General features: G+C 43.6%; 1 protein-coding gene across 1 annotated transcript; it reads left to right on the top strand.

Annotated features, from left to right (window-relative positions):
- Positions 1-1,526: 1,526 nt before the first annotated feature.
- Positions 1,527-19,209, top strand: SGCB (sarcoglycan beta). The gene is made up of 6 exons (XM_045834582.1): positions 1,527-1,733; positions 7,056-7,265; positions 10,474-10,659; positions 11,314-11,505; positions 12,084-12,215; positions 16,037-19,209. The coding sequence occupies exons 1-6, from the start codon at positions 1,698-1,700 to the stop codon at positions 16,238-16,240; spliced, it is 960 nt and encodes a 319-aa protein (XP_045690538.1). The 5' UTR covers positions 1,527-1,697; the 3' UTR covers positions 16,241-19,209.
- Positions 19,210-19,858: the final 649 nt, after the last annotated feature.

Raw genomic sequence — 19,858 nt, 5'->3', positions numbered from 1 at the left:
TCTGTTCTATGGCTCTCTCCCAGCTTCTGGTGCCACGCCTTCACATCCCTTGCCTTGTAGACACTTCACCCCAATCCCTGCCTCTGTGTCCACCTCATGCTGTCCTCCACATGTGTCCCTGTCCTCTCCTCTTCTTTTGAGGACACCAGTCATTAGATTTAGGGCCCACTGGCATCCAGGGTGACTTATTTTGAGATCCTTAACTTAATTACATCTGCAAAGACTCTATTTCCAAATAACATCCCTTTCACAGGTACCAGGGCTGGACTTGTATATATCATTTGGGGACATTCTTCAACCCACTATAAAGTGAATCAAGGGATAACTGTCTTCAACACCTAACTAGTACTCTCGCCTTGGTTTGCACTTCTAACTGCTAATAATATGCAACAGGCCAAAGAAAATGCGGACTTAAATATTCTTATATGATAGAAAGAGCAAAGACTTTAATCAGGTGGACCTAGGTTCCATCCTAGCTCTTTATTAGTCATAAACTTGGTTAGTCTTTTAACTTGTATGAGTCTTGATTTCTTCATTTGTAAAATGGAGATAATATGATTTATCCCATATGACAGTGGAGAGAATTAAAGAGGTATTGCCAGGTACACAGTAGTCTGTAAATATTATTTCAAAAAAAAAGTTTGATGATAATATATTTTGAAAAGACCACATTAGCCAAAGTCGGGAGAGAGAAGGGAAAAGTTTTTGAGGGGCTTATTATGCAACCGATTATCTGTTTAAAATTCACAGCAATCCTCTGATGTAAGTAGGCTGAGCAGTGAAATAATGGCTCCAGACATCAAAGAGCCAAACTGATATAGTTCCTAGAGAAAGGTTTTGCCAGCTAGTCTCTTTGGTGCTTCCTGCTGAATTAGGCAACCCTAGGGCCCAAAGGTGCTTATTAGAAGTGGTTTCAGCCCCCTGATAAACAGTTTTTGCACCTTGGTTACTATTGCCCTCACTGCATTAAAAACAAAAACAAACAAACAAACAAACAAAAAACCAAGAGGATTACTGGATCATACTGAGGACCAGGAACAAGGAGTGAGTACTCAAGTGACCTGTGCATTTGGGTGCTCCCTTCTGGGCAGCATATCTGTTAAATTAGGTTCCCTGGGATGTACGACCCCCAATGCCACAGAAAAAAAGCATGAGACTTTATGGGTCCTCCGAAGGTAAGAAGCATCCCTGAATGGCTGTCTTCCTTGAGGACTTTTGTTCTGAAGTTTTTAGCTGGTTAATTGGCGATTTCTTTCCTCCTTTTCACATTGTAACCCCTGTCTTCGCCCACGTGTACTCTCAAAAATGCCCCTTTCCAGCCCGCCTGGAGACTTGGGCCGGTGACCTAACGAGAATGTCCAGCCCGGGATGGCACCAGCCCTGCATGAGCGGGAACGGAGGGGAAAGGGAGAGGCGTCCTCGCGCCCTTTGGGGAGAATCCAGAGTTGGCCCAGGTCACGAGGACTCCCCGTGTGCGTGAGAAAATGTTCCCGGGGCCACAGTCCCTGGTGCAGGGGGTGGCAGAGCGTGTGCGCTTGCAGCTCTGGGGGGCTCCAAAGCCCACTCCCCCGGCGGGGTAGCAGGAGAGCGGTGAGCGGCGGGGCCCCCTCCCGCCCCCGGCTCCAGGGCGCAGGCGCAGGCGCTCGGGGTGCAGCCGCGGCGGCGGGGCAGGCGGTGGCGACTGTGGGCGCTGGAAGATGGCGGCAGCAGCGGCTGCTGCGGCGGCCGAGCAGGTCTGTGAGCCCCGCCGCGGCCGGGGGCTGGAGGGGCAGGCGCGCCGGGGTCCCTGCCCCTGGGGCCCGCTGAGTGCTGGCTGGTGGGGGGCAAGGGCGTGTGGGTGGGCTGAGGCTGGGCGCCGTGGAGCCCGGCTCAGCAGGGCTGGGCGGGGCGGGGCGGGAGGAGCTGTCCGCACCCAGGATGCTGGCAAAGGCCAGGCTGCACCCCGGGCCGAGGCTCCGGAGCAGGGAGGGGGAGCAAGCCGCTGCCCTGGGCCTTGCCTGGCTGTCCCTCGGCCGGGAGTGCAGGGATCGCTGTGCTGAGTCCGGACCCGGCGTGGCAGCCCGGAGCCTGCGCCAGGGCGCGCCCCGTTCCGTGGCCAGAGAAGATGCGGGTAAAAATAGCCTCAGCCCGAGACTCCCCTGACTGCAGCCAAGAAACAGTCAGCTGTCGCCCGGTGTCCGCTCGCGGCCACGTCTTGTTTCTGCCATCCCCCACAGGGATATGCAGACGTCCAGGCGTCGTCTGCGCTTTGGTTTTGGGAGCGTTAGTCACCAGTATAAAACTGTCTCCTGTCCGACTGGTTTAAAAGAATTTTTTAAAATGCTTTATCTAGTATTTCCTGATCTGCATTGTGATCTTGTAACTTAGAATATGTGTATGTAAATATATATACTTATAGTTACTAGAGTGATCTCTTATAACAAAAATAATTTTCATGATCACTTTTTTTCCCTTTAACTGGTATTTTCCCTTTAGGAAAGAAACAACTATGATGAGCTAGTTTCTTTTGAAAATGTCCTATTCTTATATATTGTTTAAAAAATACGAATCAAGTAACCAACATTCTGTTTCCAGAAAATCTTTTGTTTTTTCTGGAAAGATTTTCTTAGGTAATTAACTGCTTTCAGAGACCTATTAGATAGATAGATACATACATACATACGTACATCACTGGAGGAGTCATTCTAATGGATATAAAACATAGAAGACACAAAATCTGCCTTCAGGGAGCTTAAAGTCAAATTGCCTAACAAATGCAGAACAATCAGCTAAAGACAATAGGCAAGCTACAGGTTGTAACAGTAGAACACAGTAGAGTAGAATAAATAGAATAGAATAGAGTAGAATAAATAGAATAGAATAGAATAGAATAGGTAAAAGAAGACAAAGCTTGGAGTTGTTGAGATTAAAATTGTTCTTTGACTTTCCTGATTTCCCTCCTAATTTATCAGCCTCTGTTTTAAATAGTTCTTTTTGAGTCTTCATCACCTATTGATGTTCTTGAGGTTCCACCAAGGTTTTACTCTTGCTTTGCACATAAACCAGCAGTGTGACCCATCCGTCCATCTCCACTTCAAAGTTATGCATCTATGTCTCTAGCCCTGAATTTAACTGCATTTTCCAGGGGCAGTTCACACTCACAATGTTCAAAACTGGATTGTACTATGTTTGCTATTAAAAGGGCTACAACCATTCATTCTCCTGATTAACCTAGCCAGGAACTTGGGATCTAGGCCAGCTTAGGGGTGCTGGGAAGGAACCCGCACTTTTTCTAATGCTGTGCTGTCCCAGGCTTGGTGTTTGAACGAAGAACCCCACGTTGTCCCTTCTCCTTCAGATCCCACTAGCTCTGCAGCAGGTTCTACCAGGTAGTGACCTCAGATCCCACTTGGTCTCATTCACATCCAGTCCTTCACCAGGTCCTGCCAGTCCTGCCGAGTCACACCTCTGCCCCACCTTTTCATGTCCGATGCCAACGTTCGGTCAGACCCTCATTTGGGACTGTTAGAGAAGCCTGCTGTTGCTTTCTTCAACCCTAAACTCTTCTATTCCAGCTCATCTCCTTTTGGGGTTGATTTTGCTATAATGCAAATCTGATTGTGTCACTAACATACTTTAAATTTTTAAATTTTTGGTAGTTCCCCATCACCGTAAAGATGAAGTCCATTGTTCTTGACATGGTGCTTATGTCCATTCATTTCCTGGCCTCTGACAACATCTCTGACCTCATTTTCCCCCATTCCTGTACTTACCCTCTTCACCACCCACATGAAGCTACAGAACTAGTTTGCCTGGAGATATTTGTTGCCAGAATTGCCATACTGTTCCTCTGCCCGGAATCCCTTTCTCTGCACTTTTTGCCTGACTAACACCTGTTTATCTGGTTCAAGATTCAACTGAAACCTCAAATTGTCTTAAAAACCTTCAACCGATGCCCCTGCTCACTAAGTACAATTGCACTCCTCGCATGTACCCTTTCGGTGTTCTGTGCACTGCTTCACTGTGGCACTCGCTGTGTTGAAGTGCAGATGGTTCTGACCTTGTCTGACTACCCTACTTGCTTGCAAATTCGTTGAGGGTAGGTGCTATATCTTGCTCATCTTGGCAGTCTGAGCGTCTGGCATATAGTCACTCTTCAGTAACTGTTAAATGCATCCAGTGAATATAATGACGCACACGAGCTGGCAGAGAAGAGTAAAGAATGCATGCAGCAGGGGTGAGTTCTCCCCTGCCCTCCTGCCCTCCTTTATGTAGACCTGTATTCAATCTGGTGAAGATTTAAATTGCCCACCTATCCGCACTGTCACAAGGGTCTATGAAAATTAGAAGAAAGCACACTCTCAAGGTATTTTACTACGTTCAGGGAGAACTATCAAGATGGGTATGCGATGCTAAAACATCCGCAGCTCCAGTGCACCTCACAGGTGTGGCACCGCGTGCAGCCGCGCAACCTCCACAACTGCGTTCCGCATTCTGCTTCGTGAAAAAAACCTGCGAGTAGATTGAATTATCTTCTACCCAGCCTTCCTTACTGCTTTGTGGAATTTTACAATTTTTATCTACCATGTTACTCGCCATGGTTATTCCTGTCTTTTTCTACAAGCTATCAAGCACCCTGCTACCCCTTACACGAGATGACCTTGCCTTTAACATTCTTAGGAAAAAGAAGAATGTTTGCCCTTCCTCGTGTGAACCATTTCAGTGACGTGGGGGCCCAACCTTGAAGACTGCTCTTTCTCCTGTACTCCGTCACTTCGCTGCTCCCGCAGGGTCTCGTTTCCCACATTGCCCTGCTCTGCTTTGAGATCTTCGGTCTGCCTCTCTTGACATGTTTGCCTCTGCCATGAACCATGCAAGTCTTCCCCCAAACTGGGGGAGGGAGAAAAGGCACTAAATCAAGAGAAGCACGATTCTCCTCTGACAGTGCATAAGTCTTTGGATACAATCTTCTTCCTTTCCCCCCGCTCTTCTTCCAGACTCGAAAATAGATGTGTGCTATGCTGGCATCTTTTCCAGGCTATTTACCAATTTGCTATACGAAGTTCATCTCTGAAAGTTATGGAGGCACTTCCTAAGAAATCAAGTTCAGCAACACTGTACATCCCAGATTTTCTTACCATTCATTACATTTCTTATTTTTCCTTTGTTTCTGCACATTTAGTTTCTCAATATTATGTCTCACAGATGTAACTTACCTCAACGCTGGGGGCTCTCAAGCCTTATCTCTAGTCCTGATGGGCTAATATTCCCCTGCATCCTTCCCGCCGCCTTTGAGTCATGTGGTCATTTCTGATTCTGTTCAAATGCCACATGCGGTACCTCCTCCCTCCTTCATTCCCCATATTGAGCTAGTCACCATTTAGTAGACACGAGACTCTTTTTCTTGACGTGGCTACAAGTTCACTGTACTTTTCTCTTGAAGCATATTTTTTATCTGTCCTTTCTCATCCCATCCTAGTTCAGGACTTCATTACCACAAACCTCTATTCCTGCAACATCCCAACAGCCTACTTCCTGGAAGCTGCATTTCCTAGCTCTCCTACAAATGCCCCCACATTTAGCGCCCTGAAACATGCCATTCTTGTTCAAAAACTTCCAACGACTCCCAATGAAACAGACATAAAGACTAGCATTTGCACCCAGCGGTGCAAGAATGTTCACAAGCTACCCTTCTTTTCCTACTTTATTCTCCCTGAATTGCCAGATCCTACCAAGTGCCTCTGGCCGGTTTCCCTGACAACACCAAGCCATCCTGTCTCTCCCCCCATTAAACTCCACAGCATGTACTGTCTATACTGTTGATTCTGGCACCTGACCATACAGAATGCTTGACTGCACTACTGTTTTATGTACCCACATCACATTTGTAATGTCTAAGTGGTAAGGATCCTGTCCTGTATTTCTTTCGTTTTCCTATTTATGGTGTTGATGTTTAAGCATAACGTGCTTAATAAATGCCTACTCAATAAATGAGCTTTCTGAGAGCTCTAAAGCACATGTACGTCGGGCAGGATCCACTCCTACCCATTCCCTTTGTGTTGGTGAGGTACCAGGTTAACACCTAACGTGTTGTGCAGCCGTAGTCCACGTCACCTTCTCGAACTTTCTGGTCCTGAATCCTGCTTATACTCCTAAAAATTACTGAGGGTCCCTAAAAGCTTTTGTTTACGTGGGTTATAGCCATTGATATTTACAGTACTAGAAATTAAAACTGAAAAAGATTTTAACACAGGAATACACAAAGCACAATTTCTTGAGCTGTTAGAGCAGCGATGTCATCACATGTGGGCATGGAGCCTGGGGAAAGCGCCACTGTGCCTTCATGAGAGGGGAGTGAAAAGGGGAAATCACATCTTAGCATTATTTTGGAAATAGTTTTCACCCTCCAGACCCCTGAGAGGGTTCACGGGACCCCTCCAGGACTCCCCAGCCCACACTCTAAAAACTGCCGGTCTAGGGCAATGTTAACTTAGCCAGTTTTTAGTTTTGATAAATAACAAAGTCTGCCAGCATTTCCAAATTCTTTTCATGTAAATGGAAACATATATAATTAAAAATAACAATAAATGAAGGGCCCACGAACAAAGACAAAGCGGAAGGAGGAGGGTGGCGGGTAGGTGAGGGGGGAGTGGATGGGGGGAAGTGGTGGCAGGAAAATGGAGACAACTGTACTTGGAAAACAATAAAAAGGGTATTAAAATACTACTAATAAATCAGTAATAAAAAGATTACCCACTATAGAATATATATGTCCACTCTTCCCCCAAATGAGCTAACCGTACGCTTTGCTAAAGTAGGACAATTCAAAGCAGAGAGGGGAAATGAGCTATCATGGTCTCACGGAGAGTTCTCTACTCCCTGCCCCCCAACACCGTGATCCATGCAGTGTCCATGCTTGGAGCCTGAGACCCAACGTAATCTGTAATCTGAAGTTTGTTCGTGGAAAATGCATCACTGACCAAGTCAGCTTTCTTTGGTTACAAACATGCACTTAATAAGCGAATGTATCAAAAAGAGAGCATGCAGCTGTTCCAACATGTTGTACTTTGTTTTAGCAAAGCTCCAATGGCCCTGTAAAGAAGTCCATGCGTGAGAAGGCTGTCGAGAGGAGGAACGTCAATAAAGAGCACAACAGTAACTTCAAAGCCGGGTATATTCCGATCGACGAGGATCGCCTCCACAAAACGGGCCTGAGAGGGAGGAAGGGCAACCTGGCCATCTGCGTGATTGTCCTCTTGTTCATCCTGGCTGTCATCAACCTGACTGTGAGTACAGAGTGCAGACTGTGGTTTTTCATTATGCAGGGAGTTTGCTTCCGTTTGTCAGTGACATCGTGGGCTTTATTCCTTTCTTGTCTTTTGGGACCCTCTTACTTCCTGCTTGCTAAACATGTTGTATCTCATATTGAGTATATATGCATATATGTTAGTACACTAAAACTGCCATGTATTCATTGTATTAAAAAAAAGTGTTCATGGATTCTTCCCTTTAAAGGCCTTTTAAAAGGTTAGAATCAACTCAATAGAAGAGGCCTTTGCCGAAATGATTTTACTGCTTCACCTCTCCTAAAAAATGTAACCCTTTCTCTTTTTGTTCCATTTTTCCCACACTTAGTCTTGTCTTCCCAGCTAGAGCTTTGAAGTTGAAAACCCGTGGGGGGCAGTGAGGGATGACATCTTACAGCCTTAAATCTCTGCCATCAAAGAGGAAGCGTCTGGGATGCTGGATTACACAGAAGTGCTGGGGACGTGGCGTGTTGCCTTTTTCAAAGATACTTGTTTTTTTATGGAAGAACACTTTTAATCCAAGCGTTAAATTTTCAGAGAGTGATTGTTGGTACACCTAAGACTATGAACATGGACTTCAGCGGTTCTAAGGCGATATCGCTTATTTTTTTACTTGTAATACTTTAAGCCAGTCCTTTGTGTTTACGTACAACTAAAACTCTGTCTAATTCTTTACTTAAAAAGAGCTGGTACTGTAAATAGCTTAGGAGCACATATTCCAAAGCTATTTTATTTTGTTCATTTATCTTATTGGAAACTTTTGATTAAGGTGGCAGATTAGAGCCATTTTCATTCCATTTCTCTCTAAAAAAAAGCTCATCCCACATAAAATGTCCGTATCTTCCAAGAAATATCTTGGGAGAAAGTGGGAGGCAACTGAAATCCTAAATCATAATGTACACAGACAAAACTGGGGAGGAGGAGCAGCAAATGACTTACCAGAGGAAAGAAGCTGCTGTGTGTGCTGGGGAGGGGTGGCAGGTGTGCTGGTGGAAGTGCCTTGCGGAATCCTGAGAAGCTTCAGGACTGAGAAGTACAGGAACTTGGAAAAGCAAGGGTGAGGCAAGAATTGAAAACAGAGCTTGCTTGAAAAGTCTGTAGAAGGAGCCGTGAGATCCCTGGCCTTCCCCTCCCTTCTAGCCAGCAGTCAGACAGCCCTCCTCACTCCACTCGAGGAAACACGGAACTGGAGAGGCTCCTTACCGCCTGAGGCTCTTGCACTGAGAGGCTGGGAAGTCTGAATCCTGAGTACCGACATTGCCTTCCCAGGCTCCCTCATCCTCATCCTCCACCTCCAGCTTCCTGGCACCAAGCTTATATCCCCTGGGCAAGAGATTGAAGCTCCTCCGGAGAAACCAAGACACCTAGGGAAAAGACCTGACGATGCTGACGCTTGGCAGGTCCCAGTGAAAAAGGCACGAGAGGCCTCAGTCACAAGCCCACCCCACACAGAACTTCCTGTGGACTTTTTGCAGCCTCACTGTTAGTTATGAACACAGAGCCTCCAGGGATCAATATATTTTTTTTGGAAAGCTCCAAGAACTGAAAAATGATAGTGATAAAAAACATCCAAACCATGGGAAAAGTAGGAATGCAAGAAGATAAACAAATCACAGAAAACTTTAAAAAAAAACTAAAATCAGTATCTTCAGAGAAAAGCGGATATTGCATCCATAAAACAAGGAGCAATTAAAGAATAAAGAACACACAGAACTAGATAGATAGATAGATAGATAGATAGATAGATATTGGAAGACAAAGAAAAGAAAAGGAACTCTTTTGGAAAGTTTAACAACATTAAGAATTAATCCAGGAACTGTAACATTCTGTTAACAGGTGTTTCAGAAAGAGAGAAGAGGAAACACACTGGGGAGAAAGTTTTCAAACAAGTAAGTTAAGAAAACTTCCTAGAACAGATTGAAAGGACCATACGGGGTCCAGAGTAACACGCAGAAAAGACTCATGCCGAGGCCGTCACTGTGAAACTGACCCAGGAGTAAAGGGAAGACCCTAAAATCTTCCAGAGGAAAAGAAACAGGTTATGTATAGAGAATAGAACATCAGAGTGGCATCAGACCCGTCAAACGCAGCACTGGAAACTAGAAGGTACATAGGCAAGGACCTTCACAATTTGGAGAGAAAACAGTTTCAAATCTGGAAACATACACAAAGCTAGCCTATTGTCAAATGTGAGGGATTATAAAGACATTTTTTAGACATGAACACTCTCAAAACTTTTTACTTCACATACATTCTGTCTAAGGAAGCCACAGGAGGATGTGCTCCACCAGAAGGAGGTACCAGAGCAAGAACGTTGAAGACAAGGACATGGGACACGGGACACGGGGCATCTGCAGGGAGAAGGACTACAGGAGGCCCCAGCGCAAAAGCAAAGAACAGGTTCCCGGCCACAGCTGCTCAGCGGACCCCCGAGTGGGATCCAGATCTCAGTTTGAGAAGACAGGGGCTCCCGGGAGAGAAAAATAGCACTCCTAAGTTCTCTGAGAGGTTTGGACTTCTAGACCATTTTATTGGGAGACATTTGACAAAAATGTTGGAGAGTTTGAAAAGATTTAGTCAGATTTTCAAAGAAACTAAGCAGATGAAGGGAAGACTATCCAACTCGGAGAGACACACAAAGTACCAGAAAGCAACTGCTGTCATAGTATAGTACTGGGCTCAGCAGTGAGTAGTATTTACATGCTCATAAACTGAAAATGCTAAACGTGGATTCGACCAGAATTTGAGCCTGAAGTTGGGGCAGAAGAAATATAAAGGAGCTAAAATTCTTACCTGTTACAATAGGAAATGAATGGATTAAACCCTAAAATTGATGAGAGAAGAAATGATGCACAGATATTATTTTAAAAGATGAAGATATATTCCCAGCAAAATCGGTAACACTGCTGAAGGGGGTTGCCCCTGGGCGAGAGAGGGAGGGTGGGAGAAATACACGGCTCTTTCCCTCTCGCGGACCTTGCAGCCCTTCCAGCCTCCAGGTGTGCGCGTGTAACGTCCTGGTAGACCGGAACCGGTCTTGTCTGTACGTGGAAAACCCACCGATAAGTTCATCTCACGCGGAAACACTTTAAGAAGTTTTAACCTTTGGTGATTATTCCTCCAGCGTGTTTCCCAATCCTGGTCAGTGTTGGCTGCCTACTAACAGCGGGCTCGGGTCCCTTTGCAGATCACCCTGGTCATCTGGGCGGTGATCCGCATCGGCCCCAACGGCTGCGACAGCATGGAGTTTCACGAGAGCGGCCTGCTGCGATTCAAGCAGGTGTCGGACATGGGAGTCATCCACCCGCTCTACAAGAGCACGGTCGGGGGCCGGCGGAACGAGAACCTGGTCATCACCGGCAACAACCAACCTGTAAGCCACCGCGTTTGATTGAGGGGCATGAGGGAAAAGTTTTTCATGAACAAACTAATCTGATGGTTGGAAATGGATATTTTCCTTTAGAGAAAAATTCATAAATATATTTAATATTATTGTTGGTTTTACAATTTATTAATGTTAGATGTTTTCTTAATATTCTAGGTTTTGTTCATGGTCACTTGTTCTGTGATAGATATAATTACTATAAGAATTCATAGTTTACTCCTTCTGTATACAAAAAAAAAAAAGCATTTTAAAAAGTACCTTCCCAGGTTAGAATACCCTGTAGCTTCTGGGAGTCTAGAAGAGAATGTGCCAATGTAGGCGGGGCAGCCCCTGCCGACGGGCGGCTGTAGCGCAGGGTTTTAACCGCGGAGAACCTGAAGGAGGCGCCCTCGCCTTCCCTGCCCGTCGCTGGCCTCCGGGCCTGTGGTCTGTGCGACCTGCGTTTGCGCAGAGCCGTACAGCAAACGTGTAGGTGAGCCCCCGCGTCAAAGAATCTCTCTGCTAAGTGGGTGGAGGAGGACAGATAGACACAGTTAAACTTATCTGAAATTAGTCTGATATTGTACAGTGTTCTTCTAATGTCCTTGGTGAATTTCAAAGTATTCTTTGAAAACATAATCATAATAAAGTGTTTTTCTGAAGATTGTTTTTCAGCAAGGAACAACAAAACTCAGTGTAGAAAAGAACAAAACTTCTATTACAAGTGACATCGGTATGCAGTTTTTTGACCCAAGGACTCAAAATATTTTATTCAGCACAGACTATGAAACTCACGAGTTTCATTTGCCAAGCGGAGTGAAAAGTTTGAATGTTCAAAAAGCATCTACGGAGAGGGTATGATGTATTTTCTTTACTTTATTAATGGGAGAGAATTACAGTCTAAAGCAGCTGTTTTCAACCTTTTTCATCTCATGACACACAAAAACTAATTATTAAAATTCAGCAGCACACCAAAAAATATATATTTCTTGCCAATCTGACAAAAAATAGAGGTATAGGTATACTTTTGCTTCATTCACATCAGATGGTTTTGGTTGTGTTGGCTGTTGTCATTTTTTTATTTGACAATCTAACGGGAAAGAAGTGAGTGCCCCTGACTGAATAGTCAGGTATTGCATGCTTTTAAAATTCTTGTGGCACTCCAGTTGAAAATCGCTGGTCTAAAGGTACAAAGTGAGAGGGGATTTTTACTGTTTCATGGTGGCTCGAAAGGAACCCCAGAACAGTGGACAGGATGAATTCTAGGTGTGTGGTGGTGGTCAAGCCCTCTCTTCACCTCAGCATCTGTAAAACGTGAATGAAAACCTTTGCCCTGCATGTGTCATGGCTGAAACTCCTGTGCCTCTGTCTCTGAGAGTAATTCTCACTTTAATTTAGGAAGCCTTTTCACTACTTTTCTTTTGAATTTTCAGATTACCAGCAATGCTACCAGTGATCTAAATATAAAAGTTGACGGACGTGCTGTAGTGCGTGGAAACGAAGGGGTGTTCATTATGGGCAAAACCATTGAGTTTCACGTGGGTGGTAACGTGGAGTTAAAAGCAGTGAGTATTTTTCTTTAATTTTAAGAGAATTATTAGATTCTTGGGTACATAAATCTGAATGTGAAATAGTGTATTAAATTATTAAATAGTGTATTAAATTATTTAAAATGGCATTGTAGTATATTTTTTGATATGGAAACATGTTCAAAATGGGTTGTGAAGTGAAAGTTACCAAATAATTTGTGAAATAACTCATTTTTATTTTGCAGAACAGATGTATGTTTATAAAATCTGGAAAGGCATGCCAAATGTCAACAATGGTTAGCTATGGGTAGCAGGGTAACAAATAACTTTTATTTGTATTTTTATTTTATTTCTGCTTGCCTGTCATTTTTAAATGAGTTTTTTAAAAGTTTATGTGATGATGCCTGTATTATTATAAAATCCAAAAACCAAAACCAAAACAACAACAAAACTTTCAAAAGAAAATTCTAGAATACCAAAGTAAGTATACATTCTGTGAAGTTGTTTGGTTTCTTTTCAATTAAAGATTTTTCATATCCCACCCTGGCTGGTGTGGCTCAGTGGATTCAATGCTGGCCTGCGAACCAAAGGGTCGCTGGTTTAATGCCCAGTCAGGGCACATGCCTGGGTTGAGGGTCAGGTCCCCAGCAGCGGGTACACAAGAGGCAACCACACACTGATATTTCTGTTCCTCTCTTTCTCCCTCCCTTCTCCTCTCTCTAAAAATAAATAAATAAAATATTTTTTAAAGATTTAAAAAGAAAAGATTTTTCATATCCCTTTCTGGATTTTATATCCAGTGATGTGAAAATCAATTAGCAAATGTATAAAAAATGTAATTTTATTTATACATTTGTTATTAAATTCTAAATGGAAAAGATTTTGCTTGTATTCTAGCTTTCAATAAGTGAGACTTTCCCTGGCTGTCATAGCTGAGTGGATTGAGCACAGGCTGCAAACCAAAGTGTCGCAGGTTCAATTCCCAGTCAGGTCACATGCCTGGGTTGCAGGCCATGGCCCCCAGCAACTGCACATTGATGTTCTCTCTCTCTCTCTGTTTCTCCCTCCCTTCCCTCTCTAAAAATAAATAAATAAAATCTTTTTTAAAAAGTGAGACTTTCTTTGTGCTTCACAGATTATATCTGAATTTTAAAAGGTACATATTTCATGTAAGGGAGCCATAAGTCTGAACAAGTCCTACCTGCTCACAATTCTGGTCAAAGCATGTTTATTCAAGGTGTCTTTTGTTACCTGCTATATGCTACTTAATTAAATCTAATTAACTTTTTTTTTACCAAGCATTAAATGACAAAAGTGCACTTAAACCAAAGGACTTTTATAATAATTTCTTTCCTTTTTTAAATGTAATTGTATAGTTCTTAGAAAAAAATGAACTTTAAAAATTAAGTTCTTTCACTTTCATAAACTGCTTTTTCTCCCTGAAGTACGTATTTCAATCTCTAAGTAAAGAAAATGAACATAAAATGTGATTCTTGCCAGAAATTCAGTCACAATACTGTTTTTTCATACACTGCAGTAGGAAGCTGTTCCTCTAAGAAAACAGAGTTGAATGGTCCCCATGCGGCTGCGGTTCTCTACACCAGAAATGCAGCAAAGAAGCAATAGAGGTGGTAGATTTGTACCTAGCCATTAGCACGTTGCCTAAAGCTTTCATCTTTTCCACCTGGAAATTTTACCTGTTGTTAATGTGAAAATATTAAAATACTTTGAAATGCATTTATACACGTATCAGTTTTTCCATAGTTAAAGAAATAGAAGTCAGTATTGAAAAGATAATTATCAGCCCTGGCTGGGATAGCTCAGTGGATTGAGTGCGGGCTGGGAACCAAAGTGTCGCAGGTTCGATTCCCAGTCAGGGTACATTCCTGGGTTGCAGGCCATAACCCCCAGCAACCGCACATTGATGTTTCTCTCTCTCTCTCTTCTCTCTCTCTCTCCCTCTCTCTCCCTCTCTCTCCCTCCCTCTCTCTCTCTCTCTCTCTCTCTCTCTCTCCCCCCTTCCCTCTCTAAAAATAAATAAATAAAATCTTTAAAAAAAAAAAGAAAAGATAATTATCTTTGTGATTCAGTGAATAGTAGTGGTTATGTTTAAGTGTAGAGCTAGTCACTAGTAAGAATTTTATCGAACTGCTTTAAAAAGTAACTGGTATAGCAATTTAAAGAAAATAATGTTAAATAACCACAAGATGGCAGCATTGGAACAAAATTGGAAATTTTATCACAGAATTCTATTTAGTCCTGGTCGATGAGCTATTTTCATTACTTCATAACCAGGTTTTCTCATTGCTTTAAATGTCCACTATAAGCTCATGAGTCTCAGATTTGGAATTTCTGCTTTTATCTCTCTTTTGAACTAAGATTCACATATCCAACTACCTCCTTACTTTCCCCACTTTAATATTTAATAGGCATCTCAACTTCAGCAATACTAAAATCTTCATATTCTCCCTCCCTCCCCAAACATTCATTTCTCCCAGGGTCCCCAGGTGGTTACTATCAGCCCATCACCAAAGCCCTCAGGCTCGGCCGCCACCACGACCATGACCACCGTGGCGTAAACCACAGCGGGTTCCTGCCTGTGCTGTTGGAACAGCTTCCTAAGTGGTCCCTGCTTCCTCCTTCACCCTTGTAGTCAGTTCTGTAGGCAGCATCCAGAGTGATCCTTTTTGAAAGGTCATGTCACTTCCCTGTTCAGGGCCCTCCACATGGCTTCCCCTCGGGTTCAGGATACAATTCAAGGCCCATTCACTGGCCTGACACATCTGCCCCCTCGCTATTTCTTTGGCCCATCCCTGACCAGTCCACCCCCCTCCCTCTCTCTGCTTCAGCCACACCGGCCTCCTGCTCGTTCCTGACCCCTGGGCACAGCTGCACCGTGGTGCCTGTGGGTGTGTGGGTTTCTCTGCCCAGAGTGCTTTTCCCCATCACGCACGTGGCTTTCTCCCGCTCGTGACCCAGTTTCTGTTGGACAGGGACCTGATCGGAGAGGCCTTCCTCGACCAGGCCGTGTAAAGCACAACCCCCACCTGGGCACTCCCTCTCTCCTCTCCCTGACTTACTTTCCTCAGATGATGCCCTGTGTGTGTGACTGTCTGTGTATGTATTGTCTGCCCCGCCCCACTTAAATGTCAGCGGTGGGAAGACTCGGGCTTTGCCTGTCTGCTGACTGCTGCTGTACCCCAGCACCTAGAATGCTGTCTACCACAATGTAGCAGACGTTGCATCATTATTTGTTGCATGAATGAAAAGGAGCAAAGGAAAAAGAGGAAAGAAGGGGGAGAGGGGCTTAGGAGTTCCCAAAAAGAAAGGGCCTCCAGGACAAGGGTGTTCCCGGCGCACTCGGCCTGAGGAGGGGACCCTGCAGGCAGCTTCCAGGGGGAGCGCCCGGCCTTCGGAATTCCCTGGTGCGAGTCCTCATTCTTGGTCTTGGGAAGGCATTGGACATGAAAGTTAATTTTCTCTGGGAGAAGATGTTTTTTCTTACCAACCTCAGAAACTTATCAATCAGTAACTTTGTTAATACTCTCTTACAAAGTAAATAAAAGGGTCTGAGACTTCATCAAATCAGCCTTATGATGCACTTAGGCATTTTGATGTAATTTTGACTAATTGAGAAGTAAACTGTGTTACAGGTGTGTTGGTAAACATTGTGAACTATTACTAAGAGGTTACTAATCTTGACATCAGTTTTGTTTTCTTCGTTGTTGTTTTGGTCATGCGTTCACTCTTTCTTACTGCCTTCTTTTCTTGCTAATATTCCCGTAAGCTTTGTTTATTAAATGTGTTGTATCTCCATTTGTGGAGGTGACCAAATTGTATTATTATTCTCTCAACAGGAAAACAGCATCATCCTCAACGGAACCGTGACGGTCAGCACGACCCGCCTGCCGAGCTCCTCTGGCGGGGACCCGCTGGCGGCGGGCGAGTGGGTGCGCTACAAGCTCTGCGTGTGTGCCGATGGCACGCTCTTCAAAGTCCCAGTGACCGCCCAGAACATGGGCTGCCAGGTCGCAGACAACCCCTGTGGGAGCGCCCGTTGAAGGTCCAGAGAGGTCCTCGATGTGTTCATGTCGTGACTTGACTTTTTTTAAGAGTATGCATGCAATTATGTTTTTACCAAGTTTGTGATAACTGGTGATTATTTTATCTGCAGAGCACTACTGTACCTATTACATAATCTCCATATTTAAAATATTGTCAGAAAGCCTACATTCTAGTACCTTGCATTGAGTTGCACTGATCTTCAAGTTACTCTTTACTGAGATAATGATCAGAAGTGAATAAAATCAAAATTAATCTTTTAAAAAGTGTTCTTAAAATTCCACTATGTCTTGTGCAAAAGGGCTGAAGCACCGGTTCTGCCTCACTGCCGATAAGCTATTGGTAACTAACGGGCGTGGGCCACTCCCGACGCTGAAGGGGTACACGCCAGTGCATGCTGTGCGCTCTGTCTTTCGCTTTCTAAGAGGAAAGGCAGACTTGTAGTGCAGTGACTTTCGGCCGTATCCTCACACACAAGTGAAGTCATTAAAGAACTTCATGGATGTGAGACAGTAAAAAACTGTGGTCCCTTAGTTCTGCACTAGGACGAAAATATTCTAACAGAATGTTTACTCATTAAATATGAACACATGCTACGTGTTCATAAGGTGGCAGGAGTTAAAACACCATCCTAGCTTTACCTTCTAGGCAGTGAGGACAGCTATTAAGCATCTGGCCACCCTCGGCATTGCCCTGGCATCGCGTGTGCCATGGCTCTCGTTCTCACCAGAGCTCGTGCATAGGTGTCCTTATCACAGTTGTGCCGTCAGGAAACGGAGGGTCAGCAAGTTCAGAAACTTGCCTGATGTCACATAGAAAGTAGCGGAGATGGGATTCAAATCTAGATGTACCTGCTTCCAAATACCTTGTTATTTTCACTGTCTGCATTAGTTTTAATTATTTAAAACTATACAAGATCAACAAAGACTCATTTAAACACATAGATAACAATGAAACAAAGCAGGTATGCTTACTCTATTTTTAAAAATAAACAAACAGATCAATCTCACATCAAAAAAAAAAGTGGCCTATCCCTGTTAGATTTTAAACTATCCTAAGCCAATTCCAAAATGCTCCATCAGACACAGGGAGGTCAGCTTGGCCTAGTGATGGGTTAACCCGTTTCTGACTGATGGGCATGGCTCACTGGAACACCTCAGCTGGGGAAAAGAGTTGCCAAAATATTTATCCCCTCAGCCCTCAGGACAACACAGTGAGAAGTGGGGAGACCATGGCACAGGAAGTCCACTGGCCAGGAATGGCCTGGTGGGTTCACCCTGGCATGCACCATAAAAATATTACCTTTTTAAACTGTCACGCCCTGACAACAGTTGGGAAGCACTGGACTAAAAGGGCGCTCCTGCAGAAAGTAACACAAGTAATTTTTGAGTATGAGAATTGATGTCTCTGCTCTAATATCACCATCCCATTGTACTGGTTTACCACTCTCAAATCAGCAACTTTCAATGTACTTTATATTTGACTTGAAAGGAACACTCTGGTATTACTAAGACACGCACAGTATCAGGGACAGGGATGTCGGAGTGGTGTGCTGTCAAGAAGCGGCAGTGGTCAAGCGTATGGTCAGCCTGCACTCCAGTGTAACAGCGTTCCATCATGGTCACTGGAACTGTCATGGTCACTGTGAACTGCGTAGATAGGAAAGTGCAAAAACAATTTGCATTCAGCATGGCCACGGTACTGTTTGATAGCAAAACCACATGCCTTTGGGACTGTAGACCACAACAGAGGCCGACGTACTATGTGACACTGAGTGCAGTTTTTAAATGAAGATAAAGTGGAATTTATGACCTCTGAGTGTTATTCGTTGTAGCAGTATTCAGAATCTATTTTCATATATTCAGTACCATTTAATTTCTGAATGATATTCAGAAAAAATTCACTGAAATGTTCTTTTAGATGTTTAGTATACTTTTAAATTTTACATCTGTTACTTGTCTGCTCTATTTAGATTTGTTTTGAAAATTTCTTCAACTATTTTACAAAAACTACAGAACACTATTTACAACATATTTATTGAATGTAATTCATGAAATAATCTATTTTTACTTCCCTTTGAGAGATACTTGTGTTCTTGATACATTTCCATTAAGTGCTTTTAACACAAGAGGATATATTCACATTCTCATAAAACTGATTGTTAAGGTAACAGGTATAGTATTTGAGAACACTTTGAAGTTCGTCTTTGCCTTTTCCCTGAAATGTAGAGGTGGAATTCACAGAAAAGCAGAGGGAGAACAAACCATCTATTTTACCTGTGACCTGTTCTGCGTAACAGTAAAACTTCCACTACTCATTCTGACCACCAGGTGGCATTTTTCTACAAAGTGAAATGTTAACTTTACTCTCTGTGTCAGTTGTCGCTCCCCTGCACTGAGCACAGATGTGACAAGCAGCAGACTGGGGGAAGCGGATGACAAAGACAGGATCCCAGGCAACGGGGGCAGGCACATCCCTGTTTAAGTCAGAGTGGCACCTCAGAAGTGATACAGTGGTCACAGAGACCCTTGAGATGAAAGCAAGATGCTTTAGCAGCTGTCCAGGGAGTAGGTAGGAACATGAAAGACAACACAGGGTGGGGACTGCCTGTATATGGTCTGTAATACCTAAAATATACTTATTTGTATTCTTTTTACAAATTTTGTAAAACAAATTTTGTGCAATAGCTCTGATGATCAAAGGTGAGAGTTCTACCTAGTTTTGAATGAGTGTTCTTAAGAGGGTAAGAATGTTCCGGTACTAAATCTGCCAAAAAAGAGACCACTGATATGCCAATAAATTTAGTGATCTTTTCAAAAGTGCTGAGGAGGCAAAGGTTACAAATTACGTCATACAAACATAAACCGATTAATCTGATATAGATTGCTAACTTTGAGTTTCAGTTAATTCAATTTGTAACAACTATTAATGACCATTGTTTACAATAAAGATTCTTTCAATTGTTTGCTGTTAATTTTTTAATAAAACACAAGCAGGTTTTTATTTAATCATACAAACATGATGGATTTAAATATAGCTCGAGACTGAGACACCATCGGTATTAACGTAATCCCTCTGGAATCCTAGAGCTCAAATTTAGAAGTTGTGCATCCCTACCCACCCTCTGCGCATTGCAGGAGGCCTTTCTCCCTCCGGTGGCCGTTCCGTGGGTGTCCCAGGGAAATACGCACCCTGTCACCGTGGCAAGAGGCCAGAGCCGGGAGGTGAAAGGGTGAAGGTTTGCCACGGGGCAGGCTCCCTGGGCAGGTGGGTGGAGCCTCACAGGCTCAGGTCTAAAATTCCTACCTGACCTGCTCCAGACAGAGACCCACTGGGGAACTACGGTACCTAAAGATAAGGTATGCCTTAGAAACAGTGCTACCACTGTGTTCTTTCCACATCTTATCAAAAACAGCCTCTTCTGCTTTTTTCTTCTAATTGTTTTAACTTACCTTCCTTTTACTTCCTGTTTTTTCTGCTGCCTTCTCCCTCTCTCACTGTCCGACACCCATGCACACCCAGTATTGCCAATTGCTTCCTCATACTTCAGCTTGAATATGTCCGCTTAAAGGTTTATGTTTTACCTAATTGTTTTCTATTTCCTCAAAATTTTCCTG

The sequence above is a fragment of the Phyllostomus hastatus genome, unplaced genomic scaffold (genome assembly GCF_019186645.2).
Source record: "Phyllostomus hastatus isolate PE091 unplaced genomic scaffold, TTU_PhHast_1.1 phas_contig_196, whole genome shotgun sequence".
In the NCBI taxonomy this organism is placed as follows: domain Eukaryota; kingdom Metazoa; phylum Chordata; class Mammalia; order Chiroptera; family Phyllostomidae; genus Phyllostomus; species Phyllostomus hastatus.
The sequence above is the reverse complement of the archived record's forward strand: the minus strand, read 5'-3'. Positions and strand labels throughout refer to the sequence as shown.